The sequence below is a fragment of the Convolutriloba macropyga genome, chromosome 11, assembly GCF_964194025.1.
Source record: "Convolutriloba macropyga chromosome 11, txConMacr16.3, whole genome shotgun sequence".
NCBI lineage: Eukaryota > Metazoa > Xenacoelomorpha > Acoela > Convolutidae > Convolutriloba > Convolutriloba macropyga.
In genome coordinates, this window is record NC_134478.1 from 33,609,456 (window position 1) to 33,629,525 (window position 20,070).

Below are 20,070 nucleotides of genomic sequence, written 5' to 3' on the forward strand. Positions count from 1 at the left end.
TCATTCTCCCGTTCAAGTTCCGTTTGATCACGATTGGCTCGTAAAAGCTTCTTAAATCAAATCTTTATTCTTTATATGGCTATGGGACAAGCAAACAACTGTGTGTGTCTATAGGTGGCACAGAGAGGTTATGTGTTGAGTATGGGCTACAGTGGCTTTCTCAGGAGATACAAGATGCTCACACAGTACACGTGGCCTGCATTCAACGGGAGGAGTGATCTACATGGCATACTGTTAATGCTCTATTTGTTGGGACTACAAGACACGTGTGAACTCGGCAGTCGCATGATACACGTGCAGTCCATAGAGACGCTTGGTAGGACGATTTATTATTTGTCTAATACCCTGCCATAATGCTCAACCGGGATATCAAGAAGCTCGGCTCAGATCTGTTTCTATTCCTCCCTCAAAAAAGTTCAATTTTCAATTGTCATCAGTATGAGTTGGTGCCTGTTTGTACTTGAAGTTTATACATTAGTCTAACAAGTCCAGTGGGCCAAAATTTCTTAAGAAGTCATCAAAGTGCAAAGGAAAATTTTTTACATGTGCATTTTTCAGGTTTTTTTGTTTGGGAGCTTTTGATAACTTTGTCCTGACTTCAAAGATCATTAGTTTTTTTTGGAAATAAACAAATGTCACTATGATTCTTAATGTTACTACGTTTCGCTATATTACACTTCTTTTGATAAAGTATATTTTGTCACAAAAATTTATTGACTGTACTGTCTAAAACCAAAATATTTTTATACAGATCAACTCCCCTAATGATGCTTCCCGGGACAAGAAGTAAGAAGTGGAAGCAAGAAACTAAATTAAAAAGCTCAGTGAAGTACGTTACGAACTGTATGATATCATGTGTCATCTTTGTATCACTACATAATCTTTACCTGGATACGTTAAAAAGCTGTTTTCAAAAGAAACGAGATTCGTTTGTTGTTTTAGCCCAACTGGAGCACATGCGTGCCACAATGCTGCCAGCTGTGATCAAATTTCTGCAGAAGATGTGGAGAGGGGCAATAGCACGACAGAGATACAAGATCTTCTACGCCATGTTCAAGATCGTGCGCAAGTTCCGTGCGTGGAAGTTCAAGATATACCTGCTCACTCTCATCAGGAGGTTCTCAGGGGTGAGGGAGATGAGTGACTTCGGGAAGAGTCTCGAGTGGCCTGAGGCACCCTTCATTCTGAGGAAGTTTCATGTCAAACTGCACAACACATTTAGAAGGTATCGCTGACATTTTGACGGAATTTTAACGCAAAATGAAAAAGGGACAACAAGATTAAATATGTACGCTCGGTCCTAATAAATTTTTCACAATTATCAAATAGAACAATTGACACGGGTAATAATATAACCAGTGTATAAGGGTTTGATTTATTTTGTGGACCTTTTAATTGCAAAAATAACCATATTTTGTGAATGAGAGAGGATCGACTGTTTAGTTTCTGAGCATTTTTAATCAACAACGAATGCACCAAACTAATAGTATCCATTATTTTTTAATGAATTTGTACCACCCTAAAATAAAAATAAATAATGAAACTTTTGGAAGCAAACATTTACAACAATAAAACAATTTTAAAGTGCGGCATTTTCAATCCGTTCGGATTATGACATTTTTTAGAACTTAAGTAAAATGTGTGTTTGAAGTTTGATCCTGGTAACGATATGATGTCATAGTTGGTTGAACAGTTCTTTGTAATTGATAGCAGAATAAATTATTCTCCTTTTTGTTTGACAGTGTTAATGTTGTTTTCAACAAGACACGATCTATAACGTCATATTTGATGCGTAGGTGGCGTCTGAGACAGAGACTGAAGAGTATAACGACAGAGGAATGGCCTGAGATCAAGTGCAAAATCGCAGCACTCGATGTCATCGGCAACAAGAGAGACCTCGCACTCAACAGAAGGTACACCTATTTTTGTTCTAACCTTTTGAATTTAGGTGATGGGGGGGGGGGGGGGGTTGACGAGCTTTACGCTAGCCTGGCCTTTTGTTATCTTAATTTTAGCCTATCGATATTCCTTTATTCCCTTGCTACGGGGATGTAGAAAAGTGGTAGGAGTATCGGTGTAAAACTTTTCAAAGTCTGAATCAATCGATTAAGATTTTTTATTATTGTACGCTTAAGCTAATAAGTAATGGTTATTTGACTCTGCTTGAAGTCACTGATAACTTCTGGCGTTTATCGACAACCGCGAAGGGTTTCGAGATATTAAGTCAGAATTTCGAAGTGACTTCTGCAGATTCAATTAACCATGCTTAAAACACGAAACGCGCACGTTTTAAAATAACGAAAGTCATCGGAAGTCAACTTCTGGTTAAGTAGCTGTAACGGCTGATCGATAACTATTATTTACCGACCCTTTAAACCGGACCTGGTTGTCCACTATTTCTTGTTATTTCTCAAACTATGAAAAGAAATCTAAAACTTTCTCGAAGTATTACAATATAAGTAAACAATATATGGCAACAGAATTTTGTGACAACAATTTCCGAACTAAAAATGGAGAACGCAAACAAAATTTTAACCTGAAGAGTTTTTGGTTCAATTTTCGAAGCTTTATTAAATCTGTTTAATTCTCTGAGCTAAGGCTCCGCTCATGAAATGACCCAACTGGATTAGAATCTATTGAACACTTCAATAAACCGTTCTCTACAACAGTTGAGAGTAAGCTCTAAACAAGTATAGTAAAGTAATACAACAAAGAAGTTCCTGTATATGTTTACACAAATATTTGCTATTATAAGGCTATACCGGTACCATATAAGTTTAAATTGGCTATATAAAGTGATATTGCTCTTTATTAGCATCCGTTGATCCCAAATAAACAGTTTACTGCTTGACAATTTGAAATATGGACATATATAACTTTATGAAATTAAGTTATCTCAAATATGCAAAAAAAACATTTAAAAAATGATTATCTCAAAAACCAATTTGAATTTTTGGGAACCAGGAAAATTAGTGTAGAAGCAAATTTCCATGCTTTTTAAGGATATAAAACTCATTTAACTGCAATGAATGAGAAATAAACAGTACGCCAGCCCTGTTTTTGGCTCTAAAACGATCATTCGTTAGAACTGGCGCTAACTTAACAACAGGCAGCCTAAGTATCTTTCGCAGTTTTTGTAGTAACTTATAGTACAATGTCATCTTTTCCCGGATGTCTTTCTGCAACACGCGCCATTTGGTAATCACTTCTCTCGGTATCATCCTCCACCATCCATAATAAGTCACCCACTGACAGAGTTTGTTGACCAATTTTATTCCATTTGTTTCGCGTTTGATTCTGAGCTAAATATTTTTTCGTCCAACGTTGCCAAATCATATTACTGTAAACTTGAGCTCTTGAAAAATTTTACGTAAATCAATATAGCGTTCTGCTGGCGGTAAGAATGTAGTAGCTGTGTTTGATCGACCCAAGAGAAGATGATTTAGAGTAATTGCTTCAAAGTCGTTCGGATCATCACTCACAGGCGTTAACGTGAGAGCAATTACTATCTGTTCCTAACCTAGACCTAAACCAACTCAAACAGTTGATGTTTATGAGTACAAGAGACATGTATTAGGGGCAAGATGTTCTCCTACCTGTGTGAACTGTGCACTACCAAAGGCAGCATAAGATAGCAAAGATCATTACGCAAAGGCGTTAGAATTTGTACAACGAAATTTCTATTTTGACGATTTTGTTAAGTGCGTGCCGTCTTAGCCAGAAGCCATGAGTTTTATTGAGGAAATAACTAGTTGTCTCAAAGAAAAAATTGAACTTAAGCCTATTATGAGACAAATCCCGATAGAACTTCAATCAGACGCATAGACAAAAACAATTGAACTACAACCTCTAAAAGTGGCAATTTTGAGATTCAAGTGGAATGTGGAGAGCGATTCGCTAGAAATTTCCACAGGTTCACAAAACAAAAACCCAAGCGTTGTCACTCATGAGTTGTACTGTCTCATGCAACAGCAGTTTTTGATCCACTAGGTATGTTCGCACCTTATACAATTCGAATGAGGATACTCATTCAAACAGTTTGGAAACAAATGAGACAATAATTGGACAAACCTTTGCAAGACGATGTTGTAGTCTTTGATGGGTGGGCAGAAGAACTGTAACTAGTCAAAAAATTCTCTTTGCAATGTCAGTACTTTGCCAACAGCTGTTCGAATTATGAATTACACGTGATCTCTGGCGCCTTGCTTGAAGCAAAGTGCATGGTTGACCACCTTAGAAACCCAAATGAAATCGAAAATCAATTTTTTTTGGCATCGGAAAAATGCATAATTGCACTGATGAAACAACTCTCTATTCCCAGATTTGAGCGTCAAGCAGCGCTGTACGCAGTGCACTTAAGACAGCTTATCAGTTCTGACCAAGACATCAAAATTGAACGTTTCTATCACTGGACGGACTCACTAACAGTGACTCATTAGTTATATGCAGCAAATAAGAAGCAAACAGTTTTTGTTGCAAATCGTGTTGACGAAGTACTGGAAACATCAACAATTGATGAGTGGAGATTTGCAAATGGGAAATTGAATCCTTCAGATATTGGCACACGTGGGATGACGGTCAGTGTACTGAACGATTCCGAATGGATTACTGGGCCGGCTTGGTTGAATTCAGACAGCTCAGAATGGCCGGTACAACCAGAAGTTTTCAAGCCTGGTGAAAGCGAAACAGAAGGAGCCCCTCTGCCGACAGAACCCAATCCGCACAGTAGCAGCCTACTCGACTAGTCACAAGGCAGCAGTTTCGATCATTTAATAAATATAATTATTAAATGTTTATGGTTCAGCAAACTAAAGCGTTTGACTCTAGCTGACCGACATAAATTGGCAGAAAGTAAAATTTTGAAAGTGATATAAACAGACGTTTTTCAGTCTGAACAAGCGGCAATTGAAAACAGTCACTTTGTAGCGCCAAACTCCAAATTGAGAAAACTAGTGCCATTTATTGAGAATGACGGCCTGGTGAAAAACAAAAAAATCCAAGATGACAACTCAGCCAAGTCATAATCGACATTGTAAAGCATATGATCCTTCTTTTCCATGAAAGCAGATAACGCTTTGAGGATTGGGTAGATCAATTGCTTCATGATGAGAACAAAAGTGGAACAAAATGAAAAGGATCAAAAGCTTTGCAATGTCGATTGTGACTTGGCTGAGTTGTCTTCTTGGAATTTTATTTCGTTTTCACCAGGCTATCTGACTTCAACATAGCCCGGCCAGTAATTTTTTCGGAAAAGTTCAGTTCACTGACCGTCATCCCACGTGTGCCAATATCTACAAGATTCTCCACTCATCAATTGTTGATGTTTCCAGTACTTCGGCAACACGAATTGCAACAAAAACTGTCTGCTTCTTATTTGATGCATGTAACCAATGGAACACTGTTAATGAGTCCATCCAGTTATAGAAACGTTCAATTTTGATGTCATAATCAGAAACGATCAGCTGCTTTAAGTGCATTGCGTACAGCGCTGATTGAAGCTCAAGTCTGGGATTAGATATTTGTTTCATTGGTGCAATTCTGCATTTTCTGATGACAAAAGACAATTGATTTTCGATTTCATTTGGGTTTCTAAGGTAGGCAACCATGCAATATGCTTCAAGGGAGGCGCCAGAGATTACGTGTAATTCATAATTCGAACAGCTCTTGGCAAAGTATTGACATTGCAAAGAAAATTCTTTTACTAGTTACAGTTCTTCTGCCCATGCATCAAAGACTACAACATCTTCGACTTGCAAATGTCTGTCCAATTCTTGTCTTGTTTGCTTTCAAATTGTTTGGAGGCGAATCCTCATGTGATTTGTATAAGGTGCAAACAAACTTAGTTGATCAAAAACTGCTGATACATTAGACAGTACAGCTCATTGGTGACAACGCTTGGGATTTAGTTTTGTGAACCTGTGGAAAGTTCTAGCGAATCGCTCTCCACATTCCAGTTGAGTCTCAAAAATGACAAACTTAGAGGTTGTAGTTCAATTGTTTTTCTCTTTGCGTCTGATTGAATTTAATCGGGATTTCACTTATATTAAGCTTAGAAATACAAATCCATTTCTTAAGTTCGAATCCTTTTTCTTTGATGCAAAGAGTTATTTCCTCAAAAACACTCGTGGCTTCTGGCTCATACGGAACGGACTAAACAAAATTGTCCATGAAATTTTTTTTGTACAAATCTAACGCTTTCGCGTAAGGGTTTTTGCTATCTTATGCTGCCTTTCGTAGTGCATAGTTCACACAGGTAGGAGAACTTCTGTCCCCAAATACATGTCTCTTCTACTCATACATATCAACTGTTTGAGTTGGGCTAGGTCGGCAGAGAAATCTGAGGAATTCGCATTCGTCTTTTGCAACAACCCCTGTAGAAACATGGACACGACGTCCGCTGTCATCGCGATTTGGCTTTCTCGAAATCTGAAGCTTTTCTCAATTAAGCTGTTCAAAAGATCGAGACCTGGAACAAATTTGTCTTTCATTTAAATTCCAGTATAGTTGGCAGCAGCATTGCAACCCCTTCTCATTTTTTCCGGCTTGTGAGGGTTTACTACTGGATTGTATGGCAAGCACCACTGGAGACACTTTGTCGTACTTTCTATTTCTACTGTTGCGAGTTTTCTGAAAAATCCTTGTAAAAGATCCGTCATGAATGTCTCCTCGTATCTGTCTTCCAACTCTGGGTCCTTTTCAAATCTCTTTTCTTGTGATTTCCTCTGACCCATTGCTGAAAAAAATTATTAGGTGAATATCTCGGATTATCGTTCCATAACAAACCAACTTCGTAACACTCATCGTCGAAAGTTGCTCTTCTTTTTAGCGTCTCGATAGCTTTGTTGTCGTCTTTTGAGCGACATGATGTTGTAAAAATTGATGCGTAGACTTCCAGTTCCAGCCATTATTGGACTTAATCTGGAAGCATTTCATCAGCTTGCAAGAATTGTCTTAACACTATTTGTGTTTGCAACGTTCTTTGGCAATGGTCCGTTGTACTTCTAACCTAAGGTTGTTCTGACTGCCCAAGGTTTGCTTCGTTGACCAATTTTGTACTCAGTTGGTCTCTTCAAAATAGTAAACAGTCTGGCCAACTATCATTTTTACATCGGCAAACTTTATAAATTGTTATCGGGTAACGGATAAAGATGAGTATGTTTCTCCTTCAAAGACTCGAAATCATTGATTGAGTATCCAATTCCCATTTTCGAATGAGTAAAAGAAAAGTTGTATCGTTTTGCTACACTGTTGACCAAGGTTTTTGGGTCTAATTTTCAATTCTCATTGCTGACTAATTGCTGAATTTTCAAATCTGGCTCGTCACGGCCAAGAATTCTCGACATAGATTCTGTAACCTTTCGTAGAGCTTTTAAACTCAGCGACTGTGCAATCCGCTCACATCGATATGCCTGACAATTGATTCGTTGTCTAGATGGTCACTTATGTGTTTGCTCTCCTTTGTATCACAGTTTGCCACTCTTAGCTGCGTAAGTTGTAGCAGACCACTATTGTTCGAATTGAGTGAATTAATGGACGCTTCAACTGTAGGGTTCTCGAATTGTACTGTACATGGCTTCTGGGCATCTGAGTGCAAAAGCCTATTGCGATTCTTATATCATCCGCTGACTCCTCATGTTCTGTTGGATTTACACTCATTAAAGGAATGAAACCCATCCAAAAACCAAAAACAAAACTTAAGTTTTTGTCGGTTTCATATCGTTCTGCTACAGCTAATGACTTGAACTTGTTGTATTTCCATATTGTCTAATGAATTCTGTTTTTCGGAAGACATTTTGTTTTACTGTTTGAATTGTTTGCACTGAGGTGTGGCGTTGAAACTTTTGTTGCTGGAACACTGAAGCGCTGTTTCGTGCACAAAAGCAATATTGCTTAGCCAGATACTGAAGTAGGTCAAATCTGGATTCAGCACACTTGTTTAGTCAGACGGAAAATCTATTTGACCGCAAATCTGGTGGCAGTTTTCTGACTGCACTCTTGAGGATTGACTGTGAACACAAATGGCCTTGAAACTTGTACATTGTCACAACATTTACGCAACTTGTCACCAGTTGGGAATAACTTGATGATTGTTCGAGAGTCATGAGGCTTGGTAATGGATGTGAATGAATTGGCTTGAGTTGCAGATTCACAACTATCTGCGTTTGTCCAAAATGACGCTCCAGTGTGCTTCGAGCCAAGCATACATCTGGCCTGAATAGCCTTTTCCGGCAATCGCTGCTTTTGTTTCCCTCCAACTTATATATTCAAGTGAATCATTTTCACGTTTTTGTCCACAGTTGCTCCATCTTCCTTTGCCAAAAACAAACTTGACCACTCCGGCCGTTTCAAAGGATCTCCAGAAATTGAGGTTATTTCCAATTTTGGATGCTTAATCTCTGTTTTGCTTTGTACTTGATGTTGAGGTGCATAACCTTCTTTTGGTGTGATCTGCATTTCGAAATTTTGTATTCTTCACCCAGAAAACACTGCTGGTTTTCATTTTTTAGCTCTTCCTGGTTTAAACATTAAAGTTAATTTATCAGCTTCAGATTTATTTTCTAAAATTACCTTTGCTGTTGTTCTGTGCACATTTATAGGAGTCATCTGATCTCCCTCTGACTTGATAGAGAACTTTGTTTCAATTTGTTTCACAAATTCCCCATAAAGCAATTGATCTAGCCAATCATCAGAATGTTCTCTGTATTCATGGAGGCTTCTTTTAGGTTATCTGAAGTCACAACCGGTTGTTTTCTCTCTCCTTGATGAAACAAGTTTACCCAAGTTTGAGGAAACAAGTTTTCGTGTTCAGTTTTTTGATTTGTTTATTCTGTGTTAACTTCTGCATTCATTGGAGTGCTCTTCTCTATGTTTCCAATTGAGGCATTAGCTTTAGTTTCAGCATTTTCAGGCTGGGCCTGTTCTTAAAGAGTTTGAGTTTGAGAAGTAGGTGCAGTTATTTGGGTTCCTGCTGAGGCCGTGGTTTCTTTGAAATGCTTCAGCTTCAGTAATTTACTTTAGTACTAATTCTATGGACGGTGCTAGATCATTCTGCAAATCCGTTGCGTAGTTTTTTGACAGACTTTTGTGATTTATATCAGTTGGGAGCAAAGTTAATATTTCAGATAAAAGTTCTTCAAAATTGTCCATCTGATCCTCTTTTTTTATCTTGACTTTGACTCTTGCTATGCGTCCATTCTGTTCAACCAAGGTATTTATTTCAACTTTTAACTAGTAATATCTTGCCAGTTGAGCAGTCATCTGCTGATAGTTTTTTGAATATTACAAAAGGTTGGCTGAAGATTTCAACTCTCTTTGCCTTATTTCGAGAACACCTATCATGCTATGCCAAGCTCTCAATTGCACAATTAGTCTCTCAAAAATATCTTCTTTTACTCGAGTTTACAATTTCTCCTTCTTTTCTATACTTTTCTCGTAAAATATAGTACTTCTGCTAATGCATGTTTAAAGGCTTTTGAAAGGTCTTATTATCTTAGTATAGTTTTGGCTAACTCACTGACTGGCTTCTCTGCAGCTTTCGACTAGTTGTTATCACAAGTTGAAGACAGTCTGCTGTTCAGCTCATTGCCTTTCTTTTTGATTTGTGGACTCTGCTTCACGTAATCTTCCTGTTGGAATTTCGTGTCAGGATCGACCTTTTAACCATCTTGAGTAAGCTCAAAGAAATTTTAAAAATTTCAAAGCCAAAGAAATCTGTAGTTAATTGAGATCCAACAATGCTACCGGCCGCGTCATCAAATGTAACGGCTGATCGATAACTTTTATGTATCGACCCTTTAAACCGGACCCGGTATTCCACCATTTCTTGTTATTTCTCAAACAATGAAATGATATCTAAAATTCTCTCGAAGTACAGTCCTTAGTGATTATCTTATCAATCGATGATAACAGAGTTTGGGACAAAAACGTCCTAACTAAAAAAGGTGAACGCAAACAAAATTGTAACTTGAAGAATTTTTGGTTCAACCTTCCAAAGTTTTAATAAGCCTGTTTAATTCTCTGAGCTAATGCTAGGCGCAAGAAATGGCAAAACTGGAGTAGAATCTATTGAGCAATTCAAGCAACCGTTCTCTATAACAGTCGAGAGAAAGCTCTAAACAAGTATAAAAAAAGTTATACAATAAGGAAGTTCCTGTATATGTTTACACAAATATTTGCTACTATAAGGCTATACGGGTACCATATAAGTATAAATTGGCTATATAAATTGATATGGCTCTTTATTAGCATCTGTTTACCTCAAATAAACATTTTACTGCTAGATATTTTGAAATATACACTTAAATAACTTTATGAACTTTAAGTTATCTCAAATATGAAATATAAATCTTCTAAACAAGAATATGACTATCTCAATAACCAATAAAAAAAAATGGGGAACCAGGAAAATCAGTGTAGCGGCAAATTTCCATGCTATACAACGATATAGAACTCAGTAAACTGCAACGAATGAGAAATAAACAGGGTGACATAAAATAACACGAAAACTGAAAAACTAAAAATTTTGAAATTAATATTTCAAAAGATCACAAGCTTATAGTTTTCCTCCTTTAAAAATGAGCGCGATCAGTAGCAACTTCTGGCACTGCAGACTTTCGGCATTTCAAAATGTGCACGTGAGTGTTTTAATTACACTTCCGATACATTGTCAAATGTTTGAAATGCGCAATATGTACAGTATCGAAACTATATCCAATAGTTTTTTTCCCATGAAAATCAGTTTCCTCCGACAGAACGTTGTATACATCAATTTTAATACAGTTTCGAGTCGAATAAAGCGCTCTTTTTTATGCTTCTAAATATATGTTACAACATAATTCTGAGAATCTTAATGCAATTAGAGCTCAGAGGCTCAGCTGTTTCGAAATGATAGTCCACACTGAAGCAGTCATGCAATTTGTCTCTCAGATGACATTTGTGGTGTCCAAGTCTACCTTGATACTTGATTGGTGGCTTCCGAAAAATGGGCAAGGAGTTAAGGCGTCATAAGTTTTTACGAGATACTTGCTCAGTTTTTGCTCACTTTTTACTTACAATGTTCAGAAATAAGAAAAAAGTTTGAATATTTGAACAATATGCATTTTGAACAATATGCATTTTTGCATTCCAAATCAGGCTCAAAATTGTTTTAAAAAATTTCGCCTATTGCTACACGACAAAATTAACTATTAAATCGCTTGAGTTCTGACCCGCAAACAAAAGTAGAGTAGCGAAGAAAACATACAAAATGTTTCCCAAAAGATGAACCCAATTTGTCCTGTTTTGCTCCCCCTTGTTCTTCTTTTTGATTCTGGAACCCGGGAATATCGCTTTGTCGCAAGCAACTAACACCTTATGCCTACCTGTGTGCTCGATCTCCATGTTGAATTCAGTGAGCGCGATGGAGATGTTTGTCTACGGATCCTGAAGTTTTTTTTGTCTAGTAATCATTGAAACTTTTTGATACCTTTCAAAAATATTTATAGCAATTTTGTATTACTATAGCTTACGTTTGTGCATTATTTGAGGTTTGCCTATTTTCACATCTTTGCTGCCTATTTGTTCAGATGGGAAGCCAACTACCTTGCTGATGTGCGTGAGAATACACGTGCGGTGGTGTTCATGTCCAGTGTGAAAAACATCCTGGCCAAGAACCAGTCAGGGGCTCTCATTTTCTCCTCCTTCATACACAAGATGTCTACCAGGGGCAAGACGGTTGAGAGGGCAATTGTGTTCACAGAGCACACTGTGTACAAACTGGACCCAAGGAGAGAGTTCAAACTACTCAAGGCTATCGAATTGGTCGAGATATGCGAGGTCATTTCCACATTAGATATACTTGTATTAGTTATAAGTCAAGTGCTCATCAGTTAGTTAATAAACTTGAGATATAATTTTAACTATAACGGAAAGCATATACGCAACAGCATACACATTAGCCTAATTGTTGTGATAAACTTATTAAATAGTTTCAGAGATGGTGAATGAAAGTCTAAAGGATCTGGTTCAAGTGCAAGAGGGCGACGATGCACAAAACAAAAGCCTTAAAGCAGCTATTCGGATGTTGATGAAGAAGGTCGAACAACAAGACGGTGTCATTGCTGAGCTGAAGAATAATCACCACTTGATGTATGAAAGTATCAAAGACCATACAAACGAAATTTATTCCTTGTCTGGACGAGTGATAGAGTTGGAGAGATAATCTAGAAAGTTGTGTCTCATATTCTCAAATGTGGAACTAGAAAACCCTGTAGCCACGGTACTATCAATTATGAAGAATTGTATGCAGATAAACATCAGTGAAGCAGACCTTGCCGCATGCCACCCACTACAGAACGGAAAACAACTTAGACGAAGTTGGCTAAAGAACTTTCAAAACTCCGCAAAAGGGAAAATCTATAATGAAGAGTGCTTAGCTCCCAGTGATCGACAACTTCGTGTTGCTGCAAAGGAACAAGGCATCAGGACTATTACCAGGAAGCAGCAAATCTTTGCAATCAATGAAAATATTCCCAATGCTAACTCTGTGAAAGTGCAATCTGTTGAAGAATTGGAAGATTTCAGAAAAACGGAGAGCTCAGCCCAAACGTCATCAAATATTGCCCGACGAAATGTTTACGAAATCCCACAAACTCCCATGTTCTCATCGCTGCCGACTCTAACCACAAAGCCCAAAACTCCTATGTCGGCCTCTGACCCAAACAGGAAGAAACGTAGTCTGGGCGCAATTCTTTCTCCAGTGGATGAGTCAATCAAAACGCAAGAGCTTGCTGGAAGTGTTGCCAAATTTCTTGTTCCAGCCTTATTAAAAGCACTCAACCCCAGTAAAGTCCGACGAAGAACTGAGGACAGTTTCCAGGAAACAGAAGATGAGGAAATGGATGGTCTATCTGCCAAAGAAATTGAGGAACAGCAATTGTCAACTGTTTTTCGGAACGACTAATATAATCCCATCTACTAAAAAACTGTCTAGGACTTGTTTAAGTGTTCTCCATCTAAATGTTAGGTGTATTCGAAAACACATAAATGACTTGGAAGCACTAGTGTACAGCCTTGAGTCCCAACCTGATATACTATGCTTAACTGAAACATGGCTTGGCGCCGGCGATGATGAAAATTGTTTTCGCGTTCCTGGCTACAACCAAAGCCTTATAAAAAACCGAAGTGGTAAAGGAGGAGGTGTCATGCTTCAAGTGAAAAGTAACTCTTCTATCCTGAATGATATTCATGTTACTTTTGATGAAGCAATTTGTGCAGATATTTAAAAATCAGGCTATAAGTTAAGAATCCTAGTTGTTTAAAACAAGCCAAGGACCGACAAAATGGAATTCATTGACCTACTTGATCATAACTTGGAACAATTGTCACAGCCTTCCCTTCCTTTTGTGGTTTGCGGTGATTTAAATATAAATGTTTTGGAATCTAATCTGTTAGTGAACAGATATAAGACTTGCATCGAATCAAATGGTTTTGAGTTTTTGATTTGGCACCTACCAGAATCACAAGTTCCACCTCCTCCTGTGTTGATCATATCATGTATCAAAACATAGTGAACCCAAATTCAGAAGTGCTTTCTTTTCAGTTTTTTTCGGATCACTTTCCGGTTGTTCTAACGTGGTCTTTCAAAACTGAATCATCACATAATCCAATTGTTTTTCTCGATTATTCGTTTCTTAAGTGCTCGGAATCGTTCGTTTGTTATGCAGAGGCTTTGAGCTGTGAACTCTCAAAAGACATGAAAGATATAAGTCTCGAAAGTTGTGCCAATGATGCTTTCAATACTTTTAACTCTTGTTTCACCCGTGTTTTGAATCAATTTGCTCCTCTTATAAGTGCTTCAAATGCTGCAAAGTCTAATTCACCTATCTGGCTAAATAATCGGCTTAAGAATCTCCGCTCGAAAGAAAATCAAGTGCACACACACTGTAGGAAAACAAGGGATCAAACATCGTTTAATAAATTCCAAAAACTCCGCTCGACGTTCGAAGCGGAATTGAAAAAATCGAAAAAGCATTTTTATACTGAAAAGTTTAAATATTGTATTGAGGACTCAAGGCAAGTTTATAAGTTACTGAACGATATTAAAGGCTCCAACAATAGTACAAAAGTCGCTGCTCTCTACAACTGTACAGACCCTAGTGAAATTGCCCATAAGTTTAATGAGTACTTCACTGGCATTGCCAACGAGCTTCGGAAGTCACTTCCCAATGCTCCATGTAGTACAGAACTGGAAACTGTACAGCATTCAATGTTCCTACTAAAGGTTTTTATGGCAGAAGTACTGGAGATTTTGATATCTTTCGAGAATATATCTTCGTCTGGCGACGATAATGTTAACATGATCATCGTAAAAAAGTCCGCTTCCGTTATTGCTCCTTATTTAGAACTACTTATCAACTGTTCATTTGCACAAGGTGTGTTCCCTTCTGATTTAAAGCAAGCTAAGGTTATTCCTCTGCATAAAGGTGGATCTCGTTTAGATGAAAATAATTACAGACCAATTTCTCTCTTAAAAGTTTGGAGTAAAATCTTTGAGAGGGCAATGTTTGTGCGATTATATCAGTATTTTGAGAATTTTACTTTGCTTAATGAAAAGCAATATGGTTTCCGCAAAAAGCATAGTACAATTGACGCGCTGGTTAACTTTTCCAAAAAAGTAAGGCTCAATGAATTTAGAGGCCGTGTTACAAGTTTCTTTCTTGATTTAAAGAAAGCCTTTGACACTATTGACCATGGGATCCTTCTTAATAAGTTAAGCGATTATGGCATTCGAGGCCATATTCATGCTTGGTTTGAGTTATATCTGAGCAACCGCTCGCAAAAAGTAATTGTAAACGACAAATCGTCCGAATGGCTACCATTAAAGTTTGGAGTACCGCAAGGATCAATTCTTGGGCCTCTTCTGTTTATAATATATGTGAACGACCTACCCAAGGTGTGCAGCAATGTTGATATCCTTTTTTTCCTGATGACACAAACATCACTGCCATCGGTTGCTCAGACGCAGAAATTAGCACGGACCTTATTAAAATTGAAAAGTGGCTAATAGCCAATAAACTTGTGTTAAACTCTTCAAAAACTTATCACTTAGACTTTAGAAGTGCTTCCAAACAGTCATTTATGTTGAACAACACTGCTATCACTGTTGTTCCTATGTGTAAGTACTTAGGTGTATGTTTGGATTCAAAATTTTCTTTTCAGTCTCATATTGATTCAGTAAGGCAAAGACTCGGAAAGCAATGTAGCTTTATATCTAAACTGCGTCATTATGTTCCTCGTAAACAACTTTTGCGGTACTACGATAGTAACGTAAAGTCCATTATTCAGTATGGAATCTTGGTATACGGATGTTGTAGTTTTAGTAGTCTCTCTGCAGTTTTGGCTCTGCAGAAAAAGATATTGAAGTTTATCTTTTTCAGAAAACGGTGCGACTCCTCTACGGACCTGTTTGTTAATAATAGAATATTGACCGTGTACGAACTCCATTTGTAAGAGCTACTAAAGTTTGTGCTGCGATCACTCTGGGGATTACATTCGGAGTCGTATTTAAATGAAATGTTTGTTTTTGAAAAACCTAATATTACCAGGCGTTCTAATACGGGATTTTTGAAAGTGCCATCATACAGAAAAAAAATTGAAAGGAATTCTGTTAAGTGCCGTGCAATCAAGTTATATAACCTTCTAGTAGATTCAGATGTGTTTCCTAGCGATATTCGTTCTTACAATGCTTCCAATTTTATTAATTTTTATCACAAATTGAAAAACAGTTTTTTGGTCGATAACCCTGCTTTAGTTCAACTTATATTCGCAACCTAAATTCCCATGGGAAAGTTACCCCCTTTGCCTGCATGCTACACGAGTACCCAAATGAAGTTGGCTTTCTGGTGAAAAAAATGACCCTCTGAAACCTTCTAGTTTTCGAGATATCGACGTTTTTGTGATTTTTTTTCCGTTGTCAGTCAAAATGAGCCTCAACGACACTTAGAAATTTTTTTAAAAAAAATTGTCTCCCTTTTTCTTCTTGCCTTCACCTGCGCCAGAGTCTCGTGTGGTTTTCTATGTAGCGCTACTTGCTGCAATTTTTTTCATTGTTTTGAATTTTACCAAAAAACTTGGTACATAGTTATACATGATTTTTTTTTGATTTATAACTATTTGGTTTAGTACCCCGTAGGGTAGGCTGTAAAGAAGATCTGTTGATCCCGTTGCCTGATCTTTCCAAGTCTTATGCTTTAGCTTGTTATTCGTTTCTGTAGTGTCTTCAATATATTCTGCTAAATTTTCATTATATGTATTTGTTTTGTACTCGGAAAAATAAATTCTTCTTCTTCTAACAGAGATAAACTAGCAAGCTCAGTAATGTGCATTTGCAAATCCAGTTTTAATTCATCCATTTGGAAAGTTCTCGAAACAATTCCAGATTCGAAATACTTTGCTGAAACGAACAGAAAAAACAAACAAAATATGGAAACAAAACTCTGTTGCTGACAGGCATTCAAAAACGGATCAAAGTACTGTGTCAGATGAGATCAAATAGAACGAATTTGAGTCTAACAATTATTGTGGAGATATTCTTAAGCATGATGTTAGTAAGGACCATTTAACCTAAATCTACGTTTGTCAACGAACAATAACTAAAAGTGAGTAATCCATAAATTTGCAAATTTCAAATGATACTATTTCAGTTAGCTCATAAAAATTGTCTGGTAAATATTTTACCTTCTGGTTATATTGATGAATTTGCATGTTCCAGTGAAAAAAAAAGAAACATCATATAAAACTCGATTGTCATCTCTTAGAACGTCTCCAAAACTTCTAGAATTATTCAAAATTGATTTAAAAATTGTTTTCTCTCAGCAAATAACTGATTTTTTAACCTGCGTTAAGTAGTAAACCTGGTAAATTTTGATTCATTGGCAAAAAGTTAAACTACAAAAATCAACCACAATACATTTTAAAATCTCGATGCAGTCAGCCTTTATTTTCTCTTTGAAATAATTTTTTCAGTATAAAGCTTTTGACGACAAAAACCAATACTGAAAAAACTAAATAGCTGAATGCATTTGTGGTTTGGGGTCTATAATTCATTAACAAAAATGCGACAAATGTATAACCAAAAACTGAAAAACTACTGCGAAATTTCACGCTTCCAACTAGCACACCTAATTCATCGTTTTCCTTCGGTGAAAAGATTTTTGACGAGCACAAATCCGAAATATTTATTAGGTTTGTTATTTCGTTTTTGTTTTGTTATTTGTTTATTTCGTGTTGAATATTTGTGTGTTACACAGTGCTAATGAGTCACGCTATCGTTTTTAAACTGAAGAATAAATTAGAGTTCAAGAACATGACTGTTTTAATTACTTCGCAACTTTTGCCTAGAAAATGTTTTGACCTCAAATCTTCTGCTCCCAATTAATTGTTTTCTCTGGAGTACATTTTGCTCAAAAAATTGCACTTGCCAGAATTTCTGCGGCATCCACAGAGTCGCTGTTTTGGAGTATTTGTCTGAGCCACTATACTCATTCATTATTAAAAACTCCTTTAGAAAGATAACTTTAGGGGCACAAAAGTATTTTAGATTCGACAACTGTGGCCAGTGGATTTCTCGTAAGTGTCTTTCCTCCCTCCTGTTTTTACCGGAAGGTTTGCACAAAATTGCAAGATTCATGTCGGAGTTTTTATTTTGTAAGATAATGTTGACAATAGTTTATATTGTTAAAAAACATGTTCTTATGTTCTTGTGAGGGGAATTGTTATACTGCAAAATGTTGCAAGCGTGAATCTTGCTGTTTTAAGATGTTTAAGATGATAATACGAACTTTTGAAGACAAAAAGCAGTACTGAAAATACTTAATAGTTGAATGCATTTGTAATTTGGGGGTTTATAATTGATTAACAAAAACGTGATAAATGTTATCATGGTTTTGTTACATTTGCCTTATTAGCTTCTTAAAACATCTTAACGGTCAAACATCCTGACAAATGTTACAGATCTTAATTTTATTTCATCTTCAAAATAAATAGCTTTTTCAACCACTATTTTAGTTGTCCAGCTTTAGCATCTTTAGACGGTGTATATTTTGCAAATTGATAGTACATTGTCTCAAAATTGTTCATTTCAGGTGCTGTTTTGATCCTTTAGATACTGTTTTCTAGAATGAGCACAAAAAACTGACTCGAAATAATTAAAAACGTTTATTTTCAAATTGTAGGTAATTCTCAGGTATGAGGATTTTCAGATCTACTAATGGTAATTTTTAGTGATTTTTAAGGAAAATTTTTGACAATACCAAAAATTGTAATGGATAACATCAAAATAACTTCAGTTGAAACTGAAGAACCTAAAAGATAGCCGTTGCAGAAAGAGAGCAGATTTAAGAACTATACTGTGTATAATCCAATTTGAGATAACTGATTTATAAAAATTGGTTTTGCTGTCACTACTTGTAAGTTGAGCTCTGACTAAGCAATCATAAAAATATAAAGAAATTAAATAGAATTTAATAAATTTTTAACACTTTTTTCCCTTAAACTGTTTAAAGCAATTAAGTATAGATATAATATACCGGAAAAATCCACTCATCTTTTTTATTAACGGTAGGAATGGCTGTAAAAACTACTCAAAGCGATTATTTTTTTAAAGCATATTTCACAAACTGGGGGACGGCGTGATCAACAAGAGAAAGAGCAGTAGAAAAGGATCCGTTTTTAAGTGTCCCCAATGTACAAAGAAGAAATGGGCGTTATTTGATTCTGGAATATCAAGTAATTTTGGTTTCGAGCTAAACAGGAATAAATAAATTTATATGACATAATCTTCAAATTAATTTTATATGTGGAAGTCAAATGTGAAACATTTGGAGTCTCTCTCAGGTTGTGGTAACGGACGGGGAAGACCAACTGGTTGTGTTGAGAACTACAGACGGATACGATGTGGCTCTGACTCTGGAGAACAACCGGAACGAGAACAGAGTGCCTGAACTGCTAGGGGCACTGCGACTGAATGCCAGGGTGCAGCAGAGGAAGAAACTGGGCATCATAGCTTCCGGGGGATCCATAGACGGCGAGGGGGTGGACGAGGAGCCGCTGAGATTCACAGTTGCCAAGCCACCCATCGAGTGCATGATCAACAATTCAAAGCACACTATACACGTTGAGGTATAAAACGAGGGTGTCAGGACAATTTACCCAATGCCATTATACTCAATGTACTTTGATACTTTCGTTCAATAATCCGACAACAAATTAGCATTCGTTATTACCCTATGTTTTAACATATTTAATGGCCATGGCATTAAGTATATTGGCGTTGTGTATAATGGCATTGGGTAAATTGTCATGTAACCTAAAACGAGCCCGGTAGGACAAATTTGAAAGTAGAATTTCGATGATAAAGGATACTAAGGTCACCCATGTTTGTAAATTAATCATGTTTAACATGTTCTCATGAGGCTGTTTGGTTGCCATTATTGTCGAAATTAAGCGAGCCCTTTGATCCCACAAATTATAAATTATAAGACTGCAATTGCTCTGTTCTTCAGACCCAAATGCACCACTCACAACCTAATCGACTTTCACTATAGACTCGACCTATTTCAATGTATTTAAATGGAATTCGGTACAGGCACTGACTTTGTAATGATAGAATCCGGACATACTTGTTTGCAGGTGTTGCACAATGAAGGAGGGGCCTCAGATCACAAGGAACACCACAAAGATGACTCACTCATCCACTCTATCACTGACGCCAAGTCAGTACTAATAATACACTTTCCAATCATAATCAAAATGACAGTAGTGAATTTGGCCATGCTTGATTACAAATGAACAACAGTTGAATAGTTCATTTTTTAAAATCAATTTTTGCTTGTGAAAGTTTGGATCTAAAAATTAAAACTCCGTAAAATTCTGCCTTCATCATATTTCATGCTAATTTTGTGCCAACCATTCACTTGTTTTGAAATGTTTCGGCGCGTTAATGCTATGGTATACTGGCATTACCCAGCAATTCGTCTTCGATAAGATGGATGATTAAAGAAAACTAGCGAAGAAGTAAGTAGAAAATGCAAA

At 36.8% G+C, this 20,070-nt stretch overlaps 1 protein-coding gene across 1 annotated transcript in view; it reads left to right on the forward strand.

Annotated features, from left to right (window-relative positions):
* The window catches only part of LOC142349107 (uncharacterized), a 71,117-nt gene extending 51,290 nt beyond the window's left edge, over nucleotides 1-19,827 (forward strand). The window contains exons 14-19 of the mRNA XM_075400519.1: nucleotides 115-316; nucleotides 943-1,225; nucleotides 1,797-1,913; nucleotides 11,565-11,814; nucleotides 18,874-19,158; nucleotides 19,669-19,827. Of these exons, the coding sequence (XP_075256634.1) occupies nucleotides 115-316; nucleotides 943-1,225; nucleotides 1,797-1,913; nucleotides 11,565-11,814; nucleotides 18,874-19,158; nucleotides 19,669-19,827 (1,296 nt within the window). The remainder of the gene's footprint in view (nucleotides 1-114; nucleotides 317-942; nucleotides 1,226-1,796; nucleotides 1,914-11,564; nucleotides 11,815-18,873; nucleotides 19,159-19,668) is intronic.
* Nucleotides 19,828-20,070: the final 243 nt, after the last annotated feature.